This window comes from Lipotes vexillifer, unplaced genomic scaffold, assembly GCF_000442215.2.
Source record: "Lipotes vexillifer unplaced genomic scaffold, Lipotes_vexillifer_v1.1 scaffold61, whole genome shotgun sequence".
In the NCBI taxonomy this organism is placed as follows: domain Eukaryota; kingdom Metazoa; phylum Chordata; class Mammalia; order Artiodactyla; family Lipotidae; genus Lipotes; species Lipotes vexillifer.
In genome coordinates this window covers 2,018,079-2,042,612 of record NW_006787051.1, presented here as the reverse complement: position 1 = coordinate 2,042,612, position 24,534 = coordinate 2,018,079, and the positions used below count along the sequence as shown (strand labels likewise).

Here is a 24,534-nt window from a genome sequence, read left to right as displayed (position 1 = left end):
CCCGTGTCCCCTGCATCGGCAGGCGGACTCTCAACCACTGCACCACCAGGGAAGCCTGTTCTGCCCATTTTTTGATTGGGTTGTTTGTTTTTTTGATACTGAGCTCCATGAGCTGTTTGTGTATTTTGGAGATTAATCCCTTGTTGGTCGCTTCATTTGCAAATGTTTTCTCCCATTCTGTGGGTTGTCTTTTCGTTTTGTTTATGGTTCCTTTGCTGTGCAAATGCTTTTACGTTTAATCATTGCTGGTGAGAGTATTAATTGGTACAACTACTTTGGAAAAAGGGATTGACATTATCTTTTAAAGTTAACCATTCACATACTTTATAACCAAGAAATTTCACTCCTAAGAATATACCCGAGGAACTCTTACACATATACACATGGAGATATACACAATAATGTTTGTGGAAGTGTATATAGGAGCAAAAACCCAGAATCAACCCAAATTCCCTCTGACTAGAGAATGAATAAATTGTGGTATAGTGTAACAATGGAATATTATACAGCCATGAAAATGATTAAGCTACATGTAATAATATGTACAAATCTATGAAATTTAATTTTAAATTAATCATAGTTTTGTTAAGATATAATTTACTTAATGTAAAATACACAGATTTTAAGTGTATAGCTTGATGAATTTTTATGAATTTATACATTTGTGTAACCACCACCCAGAGCAAAATACAGAACATTTCCACCCCCTACAAGAAAGTTCCTTTGTTCCCTTTTCCACCGTTCACTTTGTGCCACTCACCAGCAATGTGTAAGAGTTCTAGTTTTGCTCCGCATTCTCTCCAGTGCTTGTTATTATCAATATTTTTAATTTAGATACTCTGGTAATATATAATGGTATCTCATTGTGGTTTTAATCTGCATTTCCGAATGACAAATGAAACTGGTCACTTTTACTTTACTTATCCTTATTGGCCTTCTGGATATCTTCTTTTATGAAATGTCTGTTCAAGTCTTTCCTCCATTTTTCTATTAGTTTTTTTTTTAATTTATTGATTTGTAGAAGTTTGTTGTATATTCTAGATAGGAGCCTTTTGTCTCTCACACACACACAAAAATAAATTTATGGACAATAACAAGCATTGTAAGAAGCTGACTTAAGAAAAGAACATGGAAAGAATTACTGCAGATCCTTGCTCAAGCAGGTGACTTTTGAAAAAGAGTAGGTCATTGGAAATTGAGGGTCTTGAAATTGACTCCCTGCAAACCATCCCTGCCCATACAGCCCTTAGGAAGTCTTCGTGTACAGCGAGGTGTACACATAACCGTTTGAAGAATGTTGGTTTGGAATATATTTTGTTTTTATTTTTCCAGCTTTATTGAGACATAATTTGACATATAACGTTGTATAAATTTAAGATGTGCAACGTAGTGATTTAATATATGTATATATTGTGAAATGATTACCACAATAAATTTAGTTACTATATCCATCACCTCACATAGTTTAAATTTTTTTTCTTGTGGTGGGAAAAACTCTTTGAGCAGTTTTCAAATATACATTACAGTATTGAAGGCTCAGCAACACCTCTACCTAGAAATTCTTAGCAGACAATGGAAATGCACTTCTGGAATAAGGGTAAATTACTAAATTTCTCAGTTTGTTTCCTCTTAAAGAATAGGAATATCGACACCAATTTTCTCTATTCTCATTATTTGCTATACTTGTGAAAACTAAATCACTGAGATGACTTTGTTAGGAAAAATTTTAAAGTGGTGCGGAGTTGCTTACTTCAGCAGCCCTTACTACCTTCCTATGCTGCTGCCTTGGCCTCACTGAGACCCATGAGAGCATGTTTGGTGACCTTACTGGGTGCTATCAGTCCTTTGTATCTGCAACTTACATTATTTCTTTTCCTACATAGTTTATATTAATTTTTAGTCATATAATAGTTGCCATTACCCTTAGTAAATGATTTAAATGGTAAACAAGGCAGGAAAAATAACTTTCTCCCTCTATTCCCTCATTCCCAATTACTAAAGATAACCATTGTTAAGTCTCTTATGTATTCTTTCAAATACATTCTGAACATTTTTATTATTCACTTTTCACAAATGGGTTTATAGTATGCAAACTATTCTTTTTCATCTAATGTATTTTGGGAAGATATGCTTATTTTTTTTGAAAAACGGTATTGTATCCAAAACTATGGATACACTATTATTTTGCCCCTATGAATATGGAATATTTAAATTGTTTCAGGTCTTTTCTGTTACAAACAATGGTGCAACAAATGTTCTTGTAAGTATATGTTTGCATACTGTGTCAGCATATCTATAAAATAAATTCTTAAAAGTTGAATTACTGGTTTGTGACAATGTGCATTACATATTTTGATAGTTTATTGACGATTTATCCTCCCATAAAAAGCAAGTAAATGAGAGAGCCTGTTTCCCCATACCCTCACCAGCACAGTTTTTTTTTTTTTTTTTTTTTTTTTTTTTTTTTGCGGTACACGGGCCTCTCACTGTTGTGGCCTCTCCCGTTGCGGAGCACAGGCTCCAGACCCGCAGGCTCAGCAGCCATGGCTCACAGGCCTAGTCGCTCCGTGGCATGTGGGATCTTCCCGGACCGGGGCACAAACCCGTGTCCCCTGCATCGGCAGGCGGACTCTCAACCACTGCGCCACCAGGGAAGCCCACCAACACAGTTTTATCAAACTTAAATTTATGTCCCTCTATTAGGTGAAAATTGCCAACTCATTGTTTTTGATTTGGATTTTATTAATTTTGTGAAGTTGAGCATCCTTTTATATCTTTTTAATAAAGATATTTTAAAAATTTCTAATTAAAAAAATTTATTCCTCGGAACATTACAAAATAAAGAGTTCTAGCTACTTACGAAAAGTAGAAAATGATGACCGTAAGTTAAAGACCCAGAATGTTTCCTTTTTGCTTTGCTGATTTTATGTTTCATACTATCTTATCCCAACTCATACATGTCGTTCATTCGTTCTTTAAAAAATACTTGTAAAAGACTTATTATTTACAGAATACTGATAAGCACTGTCCTTGAAAAGGCAAATTTTGTTAGATGAGGATATATGTTTGGGTTCCTATTTGCAGGACCTGTCTACTAAGATTAAATCCAAATCTTAGTATTTGACCAATGCTTCTCCTCTGTGAGTGTTCATTTTTCCAGTTTTTCAAAATAAAGTCATCTCAAACTGTTAGCTAAACAAGTAGAAATTTGTTAACAAAAAGGTTGGTTTTCTACTTATGATAGCCTCAGATTATCAGCCTATTACTGCTGCCTTCCTGCCATTTGCTGCTTCATGGTTGATGAGTTCAGGGTGTGACCCCTCTTAACACAGCCAGTAAAGGGAGTTCAGAGGTTACTGTTCTGATGGTGAGGTGTCTCCACAATCTCCAGTGTCTGCCCTAACAATTCCACCCATTTTTGTTTGGTTGGTTCATGTGTAATTTCTCTTGAGCCTAGAAGGCTCATGACACACAGCTCTGGGCCACTTATTCATTGGTCAGTCCAAGTATCTGATGCAATTCTTCCTCCAACTGTTAGCAGGCAAGAAGGGGCTAGTAAGTTATTGGCTGGACTTCAGACAAGAGGGAAAGTCTGGAATCTATACCAACATTTGTGCCGTTTGATATCACAAGGGAATATAGGAAGCAAATAGTTAAAACTTTATAAATGGTAGAGTGTTTTTGATGGGACAATGACCCTCTTCTAGATCTTTTGCTCTTCTCCCCAGTCTCTTTGCAATAAGAAACAGAGTCGTTTGTAGCGTGCCAGTCACCATGCTTTTGTGTGTATATATTGATATATGTGAACCAAGCACTTGAAAGCTGGCTAGAAATGCAGATTCAAGAAAGTACAGGTAATCCTTGCTTTGCACAGTAGTGCAGAACCATAAAAATAGTACAGATTGAAGCTGTGCAAAATGATTTTAATAATCAATGGGAAAAATTGTGATTTTTCCATGCCCCTTAAAATTTTTTGTTAAACATTTAAAACTCCCTAATTTGGTTCTAAATATAGAGAGAGAATGAAACAAAAGTAAAGCTAAATTTTTTACACTGTAATTTAATATTGAGAGAAATATTGAGAGTTAAAGTGTCTTATTTTGGGGTTAAAAACTTAATCAAGTTTAGTTTAAACAGTGCTTGCCTTCTTATCATACAGAGGGGAGCATCTTTTTTATGCCTTGGTGAATTGTCATACTGTTTTACAAGTTTGGATCAACTTCCAACATTGTATCCTTTGTCTTTTCAATGTCTTGAATATCTCTGAAAATTCTTTAAATGTCAAGTTTTTTGTGGGTGTCATTTTCTCTGAAGCATCTTCATCCTTCCTCATTTATGTTGATAAGTTTGCCTTCACTAAGTTCCTTTGGTTGCGCATCCAGATTCTCACAGTGGCAGTGGCAGCATTCCCATGGTCAGCTGTTTCTTCTATTACTCCATTTACATTTGATTCAAATTTTACTCCCAGTATTATAACTTTTAATTTCTTTGTTGCAGTTTCATTTTTGTTGGCAAATTCCCTGCGAGACAGGGAGGCAGCACAACTGCACACATTGCTGTCTGTGTGTGAACTGAATAGCAGATGCACAGTGTCCAATCACCAACACACTGTGAAAGAAGTGACGTGATTGGTCACTGATCATGATGCAAATCTGTAATTTACCTGGTGATGGTGGATTGAAGAGCTAGCAGTGAAGTTTGAACTTTATGCAATTATAGTTAATGTACCATGGTGACTGAAATTTGAACTGTGTTGCTGAGGGACTGATATTTAAGTCATGATGACTAAAATTCATGCATATTAGGACTGTGCAAAGCAAAGACTGCCTACATAAATTGGCTATCACATGGTACTGATTGCATATGATTTGTGTAGTAATTACAACTTTGTTGGGTATGCTGATTATATAGTGGGCTCACTCTCTATAAAGCTTTTCGGAGGTGACTTACAGAGTGTAAATAGTTAATCTTCTGTCTATATCAGGACAGGCTAGATTATGCTGTGGTAACAAGTGACCCCCAGATCTCAGTGCTGTTTATGCCTTCCATTGCACATTGGCTGGGAGGAGGGGATGCAAGCTCTGTTTTACTTTGTCTTCACTCAGGGACCCAGGCTGAGGGAGGCTCCATCTCTGTGCTTCTATAGTTACTAAGGCAGAAATTGAGAACATGTAAATTACATGCTCTCTCTTCAAGTTTCTACCCAGAAGTGATACACACTATTTCAAATCACATTTTACTGGTCAAAACAAGTCATATCATCATGTTCCAGAAGAGGTGGAGAAGCAAAATTCTACTATGTGCCTTAGAAGAAATGACTCTAGATCCAAAGAGTTAAGTTGTAGCGAGTTTATCAGGGAAGAGCAATTGAGGACTGGGATTACAGACATAGATGTCAGATTGTCTCTGTTTTCTAATGAAAGAATTAAGTTGAGGCAAAGTTGTGTGTACTAGTATTCCAGGAGCCTGGACACTGTGGGTTAGTGTTCAAGGTCATGATGAAGCCAGGAAGTTATAATAGAGGCTAGATGAATCACTGGGGTCAAGCAGGGCTGTTGACAGAGCCCTGAAGATCAGAACTCATTCAGATGAGAGCTGTGAGACTATCTGCCATTCTAAACAATTTCAACTCCTTTTTGCTCTCTGAGACTTCATCTGTGCTTCATTTAAGTTGACAACGTCTTTGGAAGTTCTGGGATACTTGACGGAGATGACTGTCAACTTGAGCCTTGACGGAAATGTAGGCTACGGGTTGGCAGAAGGCATAATAAGGGCATTCTGGGAGTAAATGGGTAGAGGCTGCAGAAGTGCAACCAAAAGTAGGATGCTGTGAAAGTAGTAAGAGTATAGACCTTCTTAAAACAGGATGACGTAGAAGAACCACAGGGAACGAATAGCATAATGATCCTCATTTAATTATTACTATTCCATGCTTAATATTGGTCTGTGTCTTTAACCACGAATATATTAAACTCTACAAATCCTCAACAGTGTACTCAGATGGCTGCCCTTAAGATGCCTGGCCTCATACTATTCTGTATCACAGTTGCTTAATGCTTCAATCCACCCACATATCAAATTAACTTAGATCACTCCATAGTTGTTCCCACACCTAAACGACCTGTTTTATTTAATCTAAATGTGATCCAAACTTCTTGTCCAAACTTTCTCTACTGGTCTGAGTTAGGAGCAAAACTATTTAAGGCATACCTAGTCTAGCAGGAGGCATTTAAGAATGCATTCATGCATTTCTTGGCATTAAATGGAATATTATATTTGAGAAAAATATAGTTAATATAAAATGGTCTATTTTAGTATGGTATAGCCACATCTGGGGTTAAAACAGTGCACGGAATCCATTATAATCAAATGACCACATTATATCGAAATCTTCCAGTCAACTAAGAGCTTTCAAGTCAAACATCTATATTCTTGGACACGGCACCGGACTAATCAACTGAATTTAGATTTTTTACCTAGACATTTTGATGTTATATAGGCTTACCCTTAGTGTTGGACGCAGTAGACTTTGGGCAACTTCTTTCATTCTTTCAGCCTCCCTATTAATTTTCTAGGAACAGCAGTGTAAGGGGGTCTTTGGATTCCAGGAACTTGCCCTATCTAGTGGTTCTTTCACACAAGCATGCTGCACTATTCTTTTAAACCAGAATATTCTCCCATCCCTAAATTTTGGCATATTGTAAAAGTATTAGTGAAGAGGTCTGAGACATGCCAGTACAAGGAGTATGCTCAAAAGGACATCCAAAGTTTTGCTATTTATTCAGCATTATAATTTTTCCATGTGACTTACTGAATTTGTGAGACTATATTACTAAAATATGTAAGAGTCTTCCATTTTCTAAACTGTTTATAACACCCAAAATTCATTGTTAATATTAGGGCAATATACTTTCTTCGGCGAGACCAACCAATGTGTTAGAAATGATGAAAGAATGGAAAAATAACCCAGGAAGTGATGAGGAAAGTACAACAGACCAAAAGAACAACTGGTCCGGTCAAGAAAAGTTGAAAGGTTACCAACCCAGCAGAAGTATCCATGTCCGTAACTCTTCAGATGAAGAGGAAGGAAAACAGGTAGGAAGAACCAACAAAACAAGTAGAAAGAACCAACTGTTCCATTTCTCCAAACTGTAAAATACCTTCACAACACTTGGAACATTTTTTTGCAACTCTTTTTTGTTGTTGGTTTTTAATGGTTTGTAACAAAGGAGACCTGCATGATAAAGACAGTAAAGTTCTTTCCTCCCTTGAAACTATCATGATTTAGCAATGTGGCCTACATGCTTATTTTAGGATCCATGATTATATAGGGCAGGAGTCTGCAAATTTTTCCTGTAAAGGAACAGATAGTACATATTTTAGGCTTTGTGGGCCATAATAGTCTTTGTCACAGCTTCTCAACTCTGATGTTATAGCATGAAAATAGGCATAGGCAACAAATGAATGAGCATGGCCATGTTCCAATGAAACTTTATTTACAAAGACAGGTGGTGTGCCAGTTTTGGCTAATGAGTCACGATGAATAATTTTTGTATTTTACCAGGCTACACAATTTGGAATGGGTTTATGTATTACCTAGAAAAAGACTTACTAAATTATCCAGTTAGTCGTTTCCAATTTTATGGTAGCTAAAACTGTTTGTATAGTTTTATTATTTTACCTTATTAGATCTGAATATAGTTTTATTATTTTTGGTGAATAAAATTTAGTAACATTTTGATTAATTCTAGATTGTGTTCTGCTAAATTGATATCCTGACAATTTACCCAAACCCTTTTTTTCTTTCATTTCTGTGTTTGAGGAAAAATTGTCTGTATGTTTGTTCTCTTTCTTGCCTTGAGATCTAATCAGCATATTTTAGCTCTTCTTTAATGATTGAACATGCTGCCAGTGGGGGCTGTATTTACCTCCGGAGAGCCCAGACTTCTTGTGAGGAGTTGCTGCCTTTCAGTTCTCCGAGGCCTAGAGACGGGCAAGTGGAGAAAGGAACTGAGAGGGCAAATCCTGACCCACAGCCAGGAAGGTGCAGCGTGGCTGGCCCACACCATGCCATGCTAAGAATCCTGTCAGAAATTTGCAGAAAGAGACCCAGTAGAGTGATCTGGTTGATTTTTATTTACTCATTGGGAACTTCTTTGTCTACTTGATAGCAAATGTCTAGATAATAAGCTTGACATTTAATTATTCAGATACTTTGAAATAACCATATTTTTACCATAATATAAACATAGGTTTATTGACTCCCTTTCATCCTCTCTAGTCTGTTAACAACTCCTGCAGTGCTTAGCGGATGTGTGTATTTTATATTCTTGTTAAAAATATCCTAAAAACCCAATGTTTGCATTTCCTCATATATAGTTTGAAAATTTTCCTGTTATCTGACTTGGCATTTTATACACACATATACATGTGCACACGCACACATACGTACACGTACTCACACACATATACATACACACATGTATATAAACTCACACGTGCATACACATACATTACACGTATTACACACATGCATCTACTGTATACTCACATATATACAAACACAAATCCATACATACACATGCATATGCACATTATCTTTTGTAGTCTTGGACTCTGTTTGGCACTGAATCTGACATAAAATATCCTTGTGAACCAAATGTTTGGTTGTCTTCCATCTCCTTTTTTCATTGCTCTGTCACTTGTCTCCACTATCCTCCTCCTCTTCCCCCTGCAAGTCACAGAGTGATGGGACTTGCCATGCTGTTCTCAGCTACTTCCAATTAGGGAACAGAAGAATTGGAATTTGAGGTTCTTGTGGATGCTAGAACTATACTCAGTGGATTGAAAATTTAAGAATATAGATTTCTACTCATCAACAAGAAGAACTTTTCCACAAGCAGAGCTCACCTGCAATAGCACAGGCTGGACCATGGATAGTAAACCCTACCTTTCAATCATCGGAAGCATTCATGCAGACTCTGGAAAGCTACTTGTTATAAATTCTGTAGCAGGAATTTCTCCAAGATGGGTAGGAGTTTGCCCTGGATGTCCTCTAAGGGACTTTCCTACGCTTAGGTTTTGGCTGTGATATCTTGGGAGGAATACCTTACCTTATTTGGGAATTTTTCTGAAAAGTGTTACCCTTAAAAGAAAGACTTCTCATCCATATTAAATTTTTCACTAATTTTTATGAATAAATATGTTACTTTGTTAATTATATTGAAGTTGAGTTTATGTTAAGAAATTACTTTTTATTTTTTTCAAATCTTCATTAACAGTAAATAGTAGAGTATAAGGCCTAACGTGATAACTGAAAATAGCGTAGGCCATTTAGTCTTGAGTCCACACAGGATTCATATAGTAACTAATATTCTTAAGAGTGAAATTTTACTTTTATTAAAAATCATTCTATGAAGGGCTTCCCTGGTGGCTCAGTGGTTAAGAATCCACCTGCCAATGCAGGGGACATGGGTTTGAGCCCTGGTCCGGGAAGATCCCACATGCCGCGGAGCAACTAAGCCCGTGTGCCACAACTACTGGGCCTGTGCTCTAGAGCCTGCAAGCCACAACTACTGAGCCCATGCGCCTAGAGCCCATGCTCTGCAACAAGAGAAGCCACCGCAGTGAGACGCCGACTCACCGCAATGAAGAGTAGCCCCCGCTCGCCGCAGCTAGAGAAAGCCCGAGCACAGCAACAGAGACCCAACACATACAAAAATTAATTAATTAATTTTTAAAAAAGAGAAAAAAATCACTCTATGAATATTGAAATATTTCCCATGGGAAAAATTTATTTGTTAAAATTAGATTATATGGATAATTTGATATGATAAATAATTTATACTTACGAAATTAAAGAGATGTATATGATTCTTTTTCCATTAAAATATTTGAAATTTGGCTTTACTTTAAATGGAAATCTGCCAGCAGTTCCTGCTTTCCATTGTATCATTGTTCTCTCTTCTGAAGAATCTCATAAATCCATTTAGAGCTCCTGATTTTGTATTTCTCACAAGCCAGTGTCATCATATTTTTTAGATAAGTGGCAAAGCACTTGAAAAACCAGCAGAGAAAGTGAGGAATTATTAAAAACAAAAACAGTTGAACTAAGCACCTTCCTCTTTCTCTGAGTAGCTGTTCCTTAGTTCCAAATGCCCTGGGCATTATGGAAAAATACAGTGTATATCTCCTCATTTTTCATGTTTGGACTAAGGTATCACACTTCACTTTTTCAAACTTATTTTTGACTAGTTGACATTTGTTAATGTCCTTTTTTTTTCTTTTCATTTTCAACCTTTAGTCTGTTTTAGGTAATTGTGTTTTTTGAAGATAGAAGTGTTCTCTCTTATATATCTTGTATTTTACAGGCTGAGTACATCTAGATAACGTTTTATGTTATTGATAACCCTCTGAATTCCCTACAATGGGTTCTTAATCTATTCTCTCAGACAGACCCTAGACTTAATTCCTACAGCAGCATTTACTCATCTTCAAATGAGACACTTAGCAGACCATTGCTTATTGCAGGAACATGCCTTTCGACGTTCGATTCTTAGTGATTTCCGATAAGTAGTACAGTACTTTCATTGTTCATTAAGCTCAGAAAACAACTGAAGAGAAATGAATGTCTGTAATTAAAACGCACCCCCCCATAACCATAGAGGGAGGGACTAGCAACTCTGGATGTGATAGAAGTATATTTGCATTACAGAGTTCTTGCTTCATAAAGGAAAAACTTCTTAGTTGTTAAATTGTTTATTGAACACAGTCTTGAATATACTTGTTTAGTGAAGATGGAAGATTTTTGTGATCATTTTTCTTGACTGAAAAAACATGGCCTATACAGAATCATAGGAGATGGTATGTGTAGCATATACTTTATCTAGTCTAGAAAGTAGAAAGGCAAGCTGGCTTAGAAACTTTGAAAATTATTTTGATCAATGAAATGTATTCATTAGCAGTTCTTCAAAGTCAAGGAATATTTGAATTTAAATAAGATTGAAATTAAACGGTTGAACTATGTGTTATATTGACCTGTTGCTGTGAGGAAAAAGTCAAGTTTTCTTAGTATTTTAGTTGAGTAAGATAAAAATTTTCTTTTCTTAACATATTAAATCTTAGTTCCCCGAGCCCGTGTGAACCATGTGAAAATTTGGTGGTGCTTCCATGTTTCTGGCACACTTTTATACTCCAATATTGAAGCATTGTAATCTAGCATATATGCCCAAGCATTCCATTTTAAATATCCTACTGGTTAAAAGCACAAGCTCCAGATCTAGGGTGCCTGTATTCAAATCCTGGCTTCACCACTTATAAGCTTTAGGACCTTGGGCAAGTCTCTAGGCCTCTGTTTCCTCATATCCAAAATGGGAAAAATAATGACATCAACCAAGGACTAAATGAAATCATGCATGTTAACACTCTTGACATATAGTAAGCACTCATTAATGTTAGCTATTATTAATTTTATTATTATATTGCTAAAGAACTTGCATAGAATATTGCTAAAATTCCATGTTCTTTCTTGTCTGCTTTAAGGCTCCTTTGGGCATAGGTGTGGGAATAAACTAATGAACAAACTAAGAAATATCATTTTCAAAAGTGGTAAGATGATGCTTCCAACCTCATTTGCCCTCTGAGTTTGGTGAGATCCCTAGGGCACTGTGGTAGATTGGATTATTTTTCCCAATTATTTAAAACCTCTGTAAGGGATCTGTACATTAATACCCTTTGCCATGTGGTTTTTCTCCCTATTAGAGTAGATGTATATTTTCTCGCCTCACTAATGTTGATCTTAGCTATATGACTGACTTTAGCAAATGAAATGTTAAGAGGTGTGATGTAAGCAGAGACCTTAAAATTGTTTGCATGATTTAGCTTCCTCTCTTTTATTTCTGCCACCTGCCATGAGAAGAACATGACTGCAGAAGCCACAGTTCCTGGAATTATGAAGATCTGTGAACAGACTTGAACCCAGTACAAAGTCTGAAGTCTAGCCTAGCACCACCAAGCAAAAATTAATGTTTATTGTTATAACATACTGAGACTCTTACAGTTCTTTGTTAGGTAGTTGTACAGAAAAGAGTTAACATAGCAGGCCTAAACTGCTATCCTTGAAAAGGCCTGCTTGCCAGGTTGGCCCTTGGCTGGCTTTTGGGAACTTAGATTTTGGAACAGTGGCTACCATTAACTGATAAGAACGATTAATTGTGCCTAAACTGTGCAAACAATATGGTTTATGCTGAACACCTGCTTTCCTTCTGGGAGTCTGGGATTTTGCTAGGTGCTAGGCAGAGGTTGCCTACATGACCAGCTCCCAATAAAAGCTGTGGGTGCTGAGTCTCTTCGAGCTTCCCGGGTTGACAACATTTCACATGTGTTGTCATAACTTGTTGCTGGGGTAATTAAAGTGCATCCTATGTGACTCCTGGGAGAGGACTCTTAGAAGCTTAAACGTGGTTTCCACTGGACTTCTCCTCAAGTGTCTTTTCACTTTGCTAATTGTGCTCTGCATCCTTTCACTATAATAAATCATAGCAATGAGTACAACTATATGCTGAGTTCTGTGAGTCCTCCTAGTGAATAATGGAACCTGGGGACCTCCCAAACACTGTAGCATAGCTACAGCAATAGCTGACTAATACAGGTACTAGTTATTCATTGTGCTAACATGAATTTTGACCTGTTGTTGTTTGATCTAATGCTATTGGCAATTCCAGTTGTTAGTTTGGATTCATAGGCTTCCGTAAACAATAAGGCTTTTGTCTGTACTTCTATTCCCAGTAGAATCTCCTGTGTAAGGCTTAGGTTTCACCATGGGTTTAGCCAGACGTCCATGGTTGAAGGGATATATTAGTGAATCCTTTCAAATCATTTCCCTGCTCTCCCAAGCCTGGCTTCTGCTCAGCTCCCCTTAGAGATTATAGCTTATAGTATATGCTATGTATATTTTCCCTGTGGAGAACCAACCCATTGGGTTGGGTTATAAAAAATATTGCTTCAATTTCAAATGTATTAATTTGGTTCCACTCATCTCTTATCCTGCCTTTATGCTATAATTGTCACATGTATTACATCTATGTAATTATAAACCCTACAAAACAATGTTTTAATTTTTGCCCTAAATAGTTGTATTTCTAAGACATTAAAAGGAAAATTGTCTTTTATATTTACCCAGATATTTACCATTTCTGATGCTCTTCTTTCCTTTCTGAAAATCTAAGCTTCCATTTAGTATCATCCCCCTTCAGCCTGATGAACTTCCTTTGCATTTCTTGTGTTGCATGTCTGCTAGTGATGAATTCGCTCAGTTTTCTTTTATCTCAAAATGTCTTTATTTTGTCTTAATTTTTGAAGGACGTTTTCACTGTTTACAGAGTTCTGGTTTGACAGGTAATTTTGGCCCACACTTTAAAGATGTTATTCTTCTGCCTTCTGGAATCCAGATTCTCTGATAAGAGGTCACTGGTCATTTGAAATGTTCTTCTCGTATATGTAATGTGTCACTTTTCTCTGAATGTTTTCGAGATTCTCTCTTTATCTTTGGTTTTCAGCAGTTTGACAATCATATTGCTAGGAATGTACTTCACATTTATCTTGCTTGGGATTTGCTGAACTTCTTGAATCTGTATTTCTGTCTTTTGCTAAGTTTGGGAAATCTTGTGATTACTTTTTCCTTATTTTTTTCTGAGACTCTTAATTACTCGTATCTTAGACCATTTGATATTGTTGAATAAGTCCCTGAGGCTGTATTGACTTTTTTCAATCTGTTCTTTAAATTGGATACATTCTATTGATCTGTCTTCAGTTTTACTCTTTGCTCTGTTGTCTCCATGTTCCTGTTAAACCTATCTGGTGAATATTTAATTTCAGATATTATATTTTATCCTAAAATTTTCATTTGGTTCTTTTTTATTATTTTTATTTCTTTATGGAGAGCTGCTTTATTCACCAAATAAATTTTCACTTTACATCATTGATAATAGTGATGATAACTGCTTTAAAATCTTTGTTTGCTAATTCCAATATCTGGGTCATCTCAGGGTCTGTCTCTATTGATTGTTTTTTCTGTTGAGGAATTTGAGGAATTTTGGATTGTATCCTAGACATTGGGAATGTTGTGTTGCACCGGCTCTTGATTTGACTATGTTCCTCCAAAAAGTGTTGACCTTTCTGTTTTAGCAGGCAATTAGTTGATTGGATAAAAACTGAAAATTGCCTCTTAGCCAGCAGTTCAAATCTTAGGTTGGTTCATTTACCTTTAGCTGAGCAGAATTTAGGATTCCCCCTTTCTGGCTATCTCCTTTAAGGAATTCCCTCACTATTCTTTGGTGTCTGTGGTTGCTTTGAATTCCATCCTTTAGTTCTTTAGATCAGAGAGAGAGAATTGTGAAAGCATCTGGGGTAGAGGGTGGGGGCACGTTGCCATCAAAGGAGCAACTTTTGACAGCCCAACAGAAATAATGGAAGCCAGAAGACAAAGGAATTATGTTGTTAAACTGCTAAACGGAAAACAATACAAAACAAAAAACCTGCCAACTTGGAATTCTGTATCTGGTGATAATTTCCTTCAAAGATAAAAATAAAAAGGTTTTCAAATATGTAAAAGACAAGAGAATTTTTACCAGCCTATCTTACTATAAGAAATACTAAAAGAAAAGTTTCAAGGTGAAAGAAAATGATCCCAGATGAAAGTAACTGTAGGAAAATATGAAGGTCATTGGCAAGAGTAAATGTGTGAGTTAATATAAAATAATGTTGACTGTTTAAAACAGTAGCAATAATGATAAGAACTAAGCTTTCATCTCAATAAGCTAGAAAAGGAACATCAAATTAAGCACCCTCCTAACAAAAATAGTAGGAAGGAAATAATTTTAAAAAGAACATATTATGAATCATTTAATGCTAATACATTGGAAAACTTATATGAAATGGTCAAATTCCTTTAAAATACACCAAAACAGATACACAAAAATAGAAAATTTAAATAGTTCTATTCTTATTTTTTAAAAACTGAATTTGTAATTAAGAACTTGCTGGTGTAGAAAACTCCAGTCTCAAATGATTTCACTGGTTAGTTCTTCCAAATATTTAAGAAGGAAAGAGGAGAAAGCTTATGACACAAACTCTTGAGACTGTTTTCCAACTCATTTATAAGGAAGGCATAAGATTATGATCAAGTGTATAGTATATTCCAGGAATGTAAGTTTGGATTAACATCCAAAAATCCATCAATGTAATTCACCATATTAATAAGTAAAGGAGAAAAGCCATATAGTTATCTCAATAATTTTGAAAAAAGCACTTGATAAAATTCAACACTCAAGCATGAGAAAAACCCTCAGCAGATTAGGGACAGATGGGAACTTTCTTTTAAATACTAAGGGATTTTTACCAAAAGAAAAGAAAAGAAAACCCCTCTAAAGCTAATATAATTCTTAATGGTGAAATATTGAACACTTTTCCACTGAAGATAGGAGATAGACAAGGATGTCCTTTCTACTTCTTTTTAACATTGTACTACAGGTCTTAGCCAATAAAACAAGGCAAGTAAAAGAAATAAAATTATATAGATTGGAAAGGAAGAATAAAACTGTGGCTACCTGCAAATGCCATGGTTGTGTACATAGAAAATCCCCAGGAATCTTCAGAAATTGAACTTAAAGTGCAAGATGCAAGATTTGTATACAAAACAATGAATTGTATTTTTATATACTAGCACTGAACAACTGGAAAACAAAAGCTTTTTAAACCATTTAACATATTATTGTAAAACATAAAATATTAGTGATAGATCCAACAAAATATATGTGAAATATATATACCAACCCCCACACCATTTTGCTGAGTGAAATTGAAGAAGGCTGACATATATGGAGAGATATACCATGTTCATGGATTGGAAGATTTGATACTATTAAAATGTCTCCCCAAACTGATTTATAACTTTAAAGCAACCCCAAGTGAAATCTAGGGCTTTTGCTTTTCTGATAGAAATTGACAAGTTGATTCTAAAATTTATTTGGGAATATGTAAGACCTAGAACAGCTGAAATAACATGAAAAGAACAAAGTTGGAGAACTTATATGATCTGATTTCAACATTTACTGTGTAGCTTCAGTAATCAATACAGTGTGATATTGGTTTAAGAGTAGATAAATAGATCAATGAAACAAAATCGAGTCTAGAAAGAGACCTACACTTGTGAGGTCAATTGATTTTTTACAGATATTTCAAAGCCATTCAATGGAGAAAGGATAGTTTTTTCAATAAATGGTGCTAGAATAATAGTACATCTATATGGGAAAATAATAACTTTGACCCCCCCCCAGCTTACACTGTATAAAGAAATTAGTTTAAAAGCTAAACTATAAAGCTCTTATGAGAAAACATAGGATAATATCTTCTAACCAGAGAGTAGTCAAAGATTTCTTAAAACACAGAAAGCCCTTTAAAAATGGATAAAATAGACTTCAGCAAAAGTAAACGTATTAGCTCATCTAAAGCATATTAAAAAAAAATAGGCAAGCCACAGACAGGGAAAAAATATTTGCAGTAAACATATCTGACAAAGGACTTGTATCCATAATATAAAGAAAATTCCTACAACTCAATAATAAAAAGACAACTCATTTTTTTAAATGGCCATAAGACTTGAACAGACACTTCAGATAGAAAGATATATAAGTAGTCAATAAGCATGTGACAAAAAGTGCAACATCATTAGTTATCAGGAAAATGCAAATTATATCAGGAAAAGTTACAATGACATATCACTACCCTCTTTCTAGAATGCCCCAAATTTTAAAGGACTGACAACTCGAAATTTTAGCAAATATTGGAGCAACTGGAATTTTCCTACATTGCTGGTGGGAATACAAAATGGTGCAGTCCTTTTGGAATACAGTTGGGCAGTTACTTATAAAGTTAAGCATTTACTTACCATTTACCCAGCAATCCCAAATGTAAGTTCAAGAAAGGATTAGTAGAATATGTTTATAGCAGCTTTATATAAAAAAAGAGCCCCAAACTGGGAACAGCCCAAATATTCATTAATAGAATAGGTAAACAAATTGTGACATATTCATACAATGGAATACTGCTTGACAATAAAAAGGAATGAACTACTAATACACAGATGAATTTCAAAAATGGTATAATACTATGAGAATCTATAACTATCTCAATAAAAATTTCAATTAAAAAAAGCATGTTGGGGCTTTCCTGGTGGCGCAGTGGTTGAGAGTCCGCCTGCCAATGCAGGGGACACGGGTTTGTGCCCCGGTCCGGGAAGATCCCACATGCCGCGGAGCGGCTAAGCCCATGAGCCGTGGCCGCTGAGCCTACGCGTCCAGAGCCTGTGCTCTGCAACGGGAGAGGCCACAACAGTGAGAGGCCCGCGTACCGCAAAAAACAAAACAAAACGAAACAAAAAAAAAGCATGTTAAGCAAAAGAAACAAGGCACAAAAGAGTACATACTGTGTATTATTTTGTTTATATGAAGTTTTAGAAAAAACAAAAGTAATTTATGTTGAAAAATGTCAGAACACTTATAGCCCCAGGATGGGAGGGAGTTGACTGGGATGTGGCATGAGGGAACTTCTTGGGGAATTGTTCTGTTTCTTGATTGGGGTGTTGGTTATATAGCTCTATGCATTATCAAAACTCATCAAACTATACTTTTGAGATGTTCACATTCTACTGTATGTAAATTATACTTTAATTTAAAAGAAAAGAGAGATATTTATATCTTTCTCTAATTTACAAGTTAGATTTTGTTTTCATTAACGCCATAGAAGTCCCTGCTCTTTATGTGGGTAGGCTTATATAAGAAATCTATGTTTGGAAGTCAATTTCTCTTCTTCCCTTTGCTTTTTTTCCCCCCTTCCTCTTCCTTCCGAAAACCACAGTAATGTGAAAGAAAGTGGGTGACCATTGCAAGTAAAACTATAGCTGAAAACTTATATCTGAATATTCTGTCACTTGGACCTTGTGCAGGCCTATAATTTGAATGTGTGACTCTAGAAATGGTTGCTATGGTGATAAACCACTTGACTTAAATAGCATGTATTTTACTCAAAATTTAGAGAAGTGGTAACAGTTTCTAGTAATTGTGCACTGGTATTAACTTGCAGGGATATGCCTAGAGCTCACAGGTTTTGCATCCATTATCACCAGATGAGTTCATCAAGTTAAAGTTATGCCAGTGAATAATGAAATATGTGTATTTAGCCCATTTTTTCTGGTTATATATCTCCCCTTGCACACATGGAACCCCCCTTTCAAGATTAATAATATCATCTGGAGAAATCAGGCCCAGGGTGCTGAACTACAAAAAGATGGAACCAGAGGGCACCTTGTAAGGTCATCTTTTCTATCGTTGTGCCTCTAGTAGGAATGACTCTTCTTCAGCAGTCCCACATGGTAAGAGTCTGTCAAAGATGAGAAACAACTGAAATGCTGCTTGGGGGAGCCCCTGGTGTAACCATCCTGACTGCAGCACTCAGAGATGCTGTCTAGCTTCACAGTGCTGAAATCTTACCCTTCTGCATTTTAAAATTGTGATTATATATATGTGTGTGTGTGTGTGTGTGTGTGTGTGTGTGTGTGTGTGTATCCTCTTATTCTTTATATTTTTAGGTTGAAGAACTCTCTCATAAAGAACCTCCACCCATTAGCATATCAGTAGCCTGTCTGTAAACCTTCTCTGGTCCCTTTATATCTATTCAGACTGGTTGCAAGTATTTCAGATATGAATTCTTCATGATAAATAAGGATAGAAGAATTTTTTTTCTTTGATTTCTAAGATGCTTTCTGATGATAGCCAGGTTCTCTTGGTCACTGTGAAATGGTATATTACAACAGTATCTTTAGAGAACAGTTTACAAGGATTTTTAAATCCTCTCTTGGAAAACAGTCAACAGTGCTTTTTAGATCCTCTTTTGGACTGATAATTATGACCAACAGTCTGATAATGATCATTTAGATAGACCCTTTCCCCCTAGAACTGAATATTGAAATTCCTCTCTCATCTTTCTCCCGCTTTGTACAATCTTACGGGAGCTCATCACCTTCTATACGCCTTTCATTACCTGGAAGATCTTAGTAACTTCTGTAGCCTTGGCAATTTCACTTTCCATTTCTCTGGAAATTTCACTTTCCATTTCTTACAAAACTGTAAAATTGCATCAGTCACAGCATAGATCCCTGAAGAATCCCATCAACTATGAGAGAAGAAAAATAGAAACTTAAAATTTAGGTAACCTATAACTTACAGAAGAAATCCTTTTAAAAATCCTAGAGAAAAGCCTGGAAGTTGGAATTCGCCTTGGCTGTTTATATTCCAAGGAGATGAGAGGCTTGGCTCTTGGTGAAGAAAGCTGTAACTTGGCCTGAAGGGCATCATGTGGGCCAGCCTTCATCCATGTTTTATTAGCATCAGAGAACGGTTTTAGTGAGGGGATATTTAAGAAGGGAGACTCAGTTTTTAGGAAAGCTCTTAGGATTCTGATTCCTAAATAATGGCACCCTAAACTTATTGAAATTGCAAATTAGCAAAGAGAAATGGTAAAGTACATACACACATAATATTTTACAAGGTACACACATATACACAAGCTTTTAAGCATTTGCAATAAATATTTGCATTTAGGTAAATAGGCTTGCATTGATGTTACCAGGGAGTTAAGGAACGAACATTGTGATTTGTTTCCATGTAGCCAGTTTTAGGCTGATTTTGAACCTCAATTAAAATATGGTTGACTAAAAATATTTGCAAACAATGCTACCAACAGGGGATTAATTTCCAAAATATACAAACAGCTCGTACAGCTTAATACAAAAAAACTCCCAAAGAACCCAATCAAAAAATGGGCAGAAGACCTAAATAGACATTTCTCCAAAGAAGACATATAGATGGCCAAAGACACATGAAAAGATACTCAGTATCACTAATAATTATTAGAGAAATGCAAATCAAAACTACAATGAGATATCACCTCATACCAGTCAGAATGGCCATCATTAAAAAGTGTACAAATAATAAATGCTGGAGAGGGTGTGGATAAAATGGAACCTCCCACACTGTGGGAATGTAAATTGGTGCAGCCATTATGGAGAACAGTATGGAGGTTCCTTAAAAAACTAAAAATAGAGCTATCATATGATCCAGCAATCCCACTGCTGGGCATATATCCAGAGAAAACCATAATTCGAAGAGATGCATGCACCCCATATGTTCATAGCAGCACTATTTAAAATAGCCAAGATGTGCAAGCAACCTAAATGTCCATCAACAGATGAATGGATAAACAAGATGTGGTACACACACACACACACACACACACACTGGAATATTACTCAGCCATAAAAAAGAATGAAATAATGCCATTTGCAGCAACATGGATGGACCTAGAGATTATCATATTAAGTGAAGTAAGGCAGACAGAGAAAGGTAAATATGTAATATCACTTACATGTGGAATCTAAAAAAATGATACAAGTGAACTTATTTACAAAGCAGAAATAGACTCACAGGCATAGAAAACAAACTTAGGGTTACCAAAGGGGATACTCGGAGCAGGGGGAGAGACAAATTAGGAGTTTTGGATTAACATATACATGCTACTATGTATAAAATAGGTAAACAACAAGGACCTACTGTATAGCACAAGGAACCATACTCATATCTTGTAATAACCTATAATGGAAAAGAATCTGAAAAAGAATATATGTATAACTGAATCACTTTGCTGTACACGTGAAAGTAACACATTGTAAATTATACTTCAATTAAAAAAATAGATTCATAATAACAAAAAAGTGGTTGACTATATTAGTTTTAATATGTATTAAATACCAAACTGAAAAAGAAATAAGAAAATATGTACTCATAATGTTGCTGGTAAGAGTATAAGTTGGTACAACTGCAGTAGAAGGCAATACGGTGATGTCTTTCAAAATCACAAATCCATACAACTTTTAAGTCAGAAGTTCTACTTCTAAAATGTATATCCTGTAGATATATTTACACATGTACACCATGACACAAGTACAAGGTTATTCACAGCAGCATTATTTTTACTAGTTAAGATTGGAAACAACCTGAATGTCCATTATCAAGGAACTGGCTACATAAATTATGGTACATTCAAACAAGAGAACACTGCATAGCTGAAAGAAGAATGAGAACTCTTTTATGTATTGACATGGAATGATGTTCAAGATAATTGTTAGTTTAAAAAGATCAAGGGGGCTTCCCTGGTGGCACAGTGGTTGAGAGTCCGCCTGCCGACGCAGGGAACACGGGTTCGTGCCCTGGTCCGGGAAGATCCCACATGCCGCGGGGCGGCTGGGCCCGTGGGCCATGGCCGCTGAGCCTGCGCGTCCGGAGCCTGTGCTCCGCAACGGGAGAGGCCGCAACAGTGAGAGGCCCGCGTACCGCAAAAAAAAAAAAAAAAAAAATCAAGGTGTAAAAGAGTGTTTACAGTGGGCTATCATTTGTGTAAAGAAGTGAGAGTAAAGTGCGTCAATATATGGATTAGATTGAACCATATGAAATTGCCATTATTAGGCTGTTTTGACCTGCAAAAATGATGACGACTTCCATTTGGTTCCACCTAATATTTGCTTGAAGTTACATAAAATCTCTTCAGAAATGTGCACTGTAAACTGATGGTATTTGTTGTCTTGGATGGGAAGCAGAGCTGAGTTAACTAGGGGGCAAGGAGGAGATTTTGAACACTGTAAATATTAAATCATGGGGATGTACTACCTATTTAAAAACTGATTCACTTAAAAATTGTATATAAGTAAATAAAACAGATAAATGTGGCTGAGTAACATCATTTTCTCGTCTTGCTCTAGAATGAAACTGAGAAATATGTTCCTACACTGAAGCAACCAAACAGTTTAGTTTAGTTTCCTTTTTCCTTCCACTTTGCCAGAAGATTCTGCAACTTATCTTAAGATATCTTATCCAGGAAGAAATCAGAGCCTTTAGTGTTTTTGAAAAAAAGAAGACAATATCTATATCACTAATCCTGCCCATAGAGACTTTCGGAGTATTTCTTCCCAGTGACTTCAACTTCTGAGTCTACTTTAATGACTCAAGTACATTAATTAGCAAATGGAACAGTGAAGAATGGAAATGTTAAACCAGATATGAATATGAACACGTTAAAAAGAAAATGACTGAGTGTCTATTCCTATTCTATAGATTATTTGTTGTAGTGGACATGATGAAAACCATTTCCTCAACTACTCAGGTGATAACTCAAGAGGTGCAAATGTCAAAAGAGAGAAGGTTAAACTTAGATTCACCTTTTAAAAGGATTTGTATGTCAAGTGACTTAAATTTTTATGAATTGAAATGTCCAAGCTAGGGACCAGTTGTGTACTGAACAAAGCAGCTTGTCTTTAGCTAGACACTGGAACATCAGGGGTGTTGTACTCTCACCCTGTTGCTAAACGTAAGGAGTTTTCAAGGAGAAGACACAACCTGTATTACTGAAGGCTAATACATTTTGTTTTCTGTTTCTTGAAAGAATACACAGAGAGGCAACCCAGAAATTTTCCTGAGATAATGAATCTATACAGAAAAGGACCTTTTTACATTTCCAAATTTATACAAATTAATTTTTCAATGTGCAAAATTACCAGCTCAAGAATTAGCATATACTGTTATAAGGTCATACGAGAATGATAGTTTGAAGAGGCACATATTTAAGGACTGTCTGCAGTAAGCAAACATCTGGTAAATTTTCTCTTTTCTCGAAATATAAGTACCAAAAATCCATAAATGACCTGAGGTTTTGCTGCAGCCCTGGGAGTTCATTTATTCATTGGACAAATATGTACTGCTACTGTGTATAAAACATGGTCACTTGTATCACAAGAGTGATCAAAAAACAACACACACACACCAGGTTTATTTGTTTTGTGTTACATGTAATCTTTTCACATTCTTTGAAAATTGTTAACCTGATTATTAACTCATGTGGATGCTTTCAGTTAACCAGAGTATTAAACTTACGAGCCCTTTCCCAGCTCATTCTGTGTAAATGAGAACTCGCTGCATCTATAGCTCCATGTCTCATCCCCCATCCTGCTTGTGCTGGTCTCCTGAGACGTTCTCTGCTGTTTTAGAACTCTATGCCCAGCTTCATTTAATGGGAAGTGAGCATTTCTAAAATGGGTCTAAGGTCAAAATGGACTCTGCTTCCCTCACAACAGCAGGATTAGAAACCGTTTCCTCTACTGTGGGGTGCAGTGACCTGAGAAAACACAATTGCCTGTTAAAATTCCTTCTACTTGTTTCGCGCTTTAAAGCTCACAGAGTACTTTCGTGGCCACCACCTTAGTTCATTCTCATAATAAGCCCATGTAGTAAATGTGCAAATACCATTTTCCTCATTTAACAGTGAGGCATCAAGACTACAGAAGGTCTTCAGACCTGCCCAAGTGGTGTGACTGGGGTTAGAAGCCAGTCCCTGGAATCAATGCAGAGAATGGTGAGCATGTGAGGAGTGGGCCACATGCAGCAACTTTATACCCAGGCTAGAAAGAATAATCATGATGTGCTTGTCAGGGAATCCATACAAATGTCAAAGCTCATCTAGAAATCCATAAAGATGAATGATTACAACTATGTCCAGATGGACTTGCCTGTGTGAATGGTACCAGGTATTTACTTTCATTTTGCAGGGCAGTGGATTTGAAGTTGTGCCTGTGGTTTGCTCTACCCCAGACACTAAACAATTCAGTTTTCTTGAAGATGCTAAAGGAGCTTTCTTTGGCATTCAATAACAGTTTCACAATGTGATTAGTTTATATCTCACATCCGAAGAGAGCTCCAACTTGCACATCCTAGACAACTTTGTAGCCCCTTGCTTCTTTGAATTGATGTGGATTGCTTTGTGTCTGCAAAATTAATCCAGGCTTTTTTTTTTTTTTTTTTTTCTAGCCCACTGCTTATGAAGAGACTTCTGTGCCCAGTAAGAAGGAAAACATGGATGACTTGGACATGAGTTACTCAAGTTACATATCTAGCAGACTCCCTTCAGTTAAACTCAAGGGAGAAATAGAGAAACCCCCCACGACTTCAGGGCAAGGAACAGCAACCAAAGGCACTGCTAAATCCATTGCCCTGCCTAGAACCAAAAAGAAACTCTAACAATGCTGAACAGTACAGAAACAGAGCTGTTCTTTCTAGTGCAATGAGGGTTTAGGAGGGGAAAAGGCCAATAGTATGCCGAGCTTTCAGCGTTTCAGCTGCTCTGAGCCCTGCCAGGTGTTTGCACCAGTTTTAAAATTGAAGCAGTCAACTCCAAAGTGGGGTTAAAGGACAGCCAGCAACAGGCTTGATGGCTTGTGCAGCTGAAATCAACCCAAGGTGTTTTCGAGAGTTGTTCAGAGGAGTGGCTGCCCTCAAAGCAAGGCTGTGGGCACACTTGCCCAGTTGTACTTCAGATTCTTACATTTAGGCACAATTATTTATAGGGGAAACTGAGAGCCAGATAGGGTAACGGAGG

At 36.5% G+C, this 24,534-nt stretch overlaps 1 protein-coding gene across 1 annotated transcript in view; it reads left to right on the top strand.

Moving 5' to 3' along the window:
- The window catches only part of STK33 (serine/threonine kinase 33), a 181,515-nt gene extending 157,339 nt beyond the window's left edge, over window positions 1-24,176 (top strand). Inside the window, exons 12-13 of the mRNA XM_007459841.1 lie at window positions 6,901-7,095; window positions 23,967-24,176. Coding sequence (XP_007459903.1) covers window positions 6,901-7,095; window positions 23,967-24,176 — 405 coding nt within the window. The remainder of the gene's footprint in view (window positions 1-6,900; window positions 7,096-23,966) is intronic.
- The last annotated feature ends 358 nt before the right edge of the window (window positions 24,177-24,534 follow it).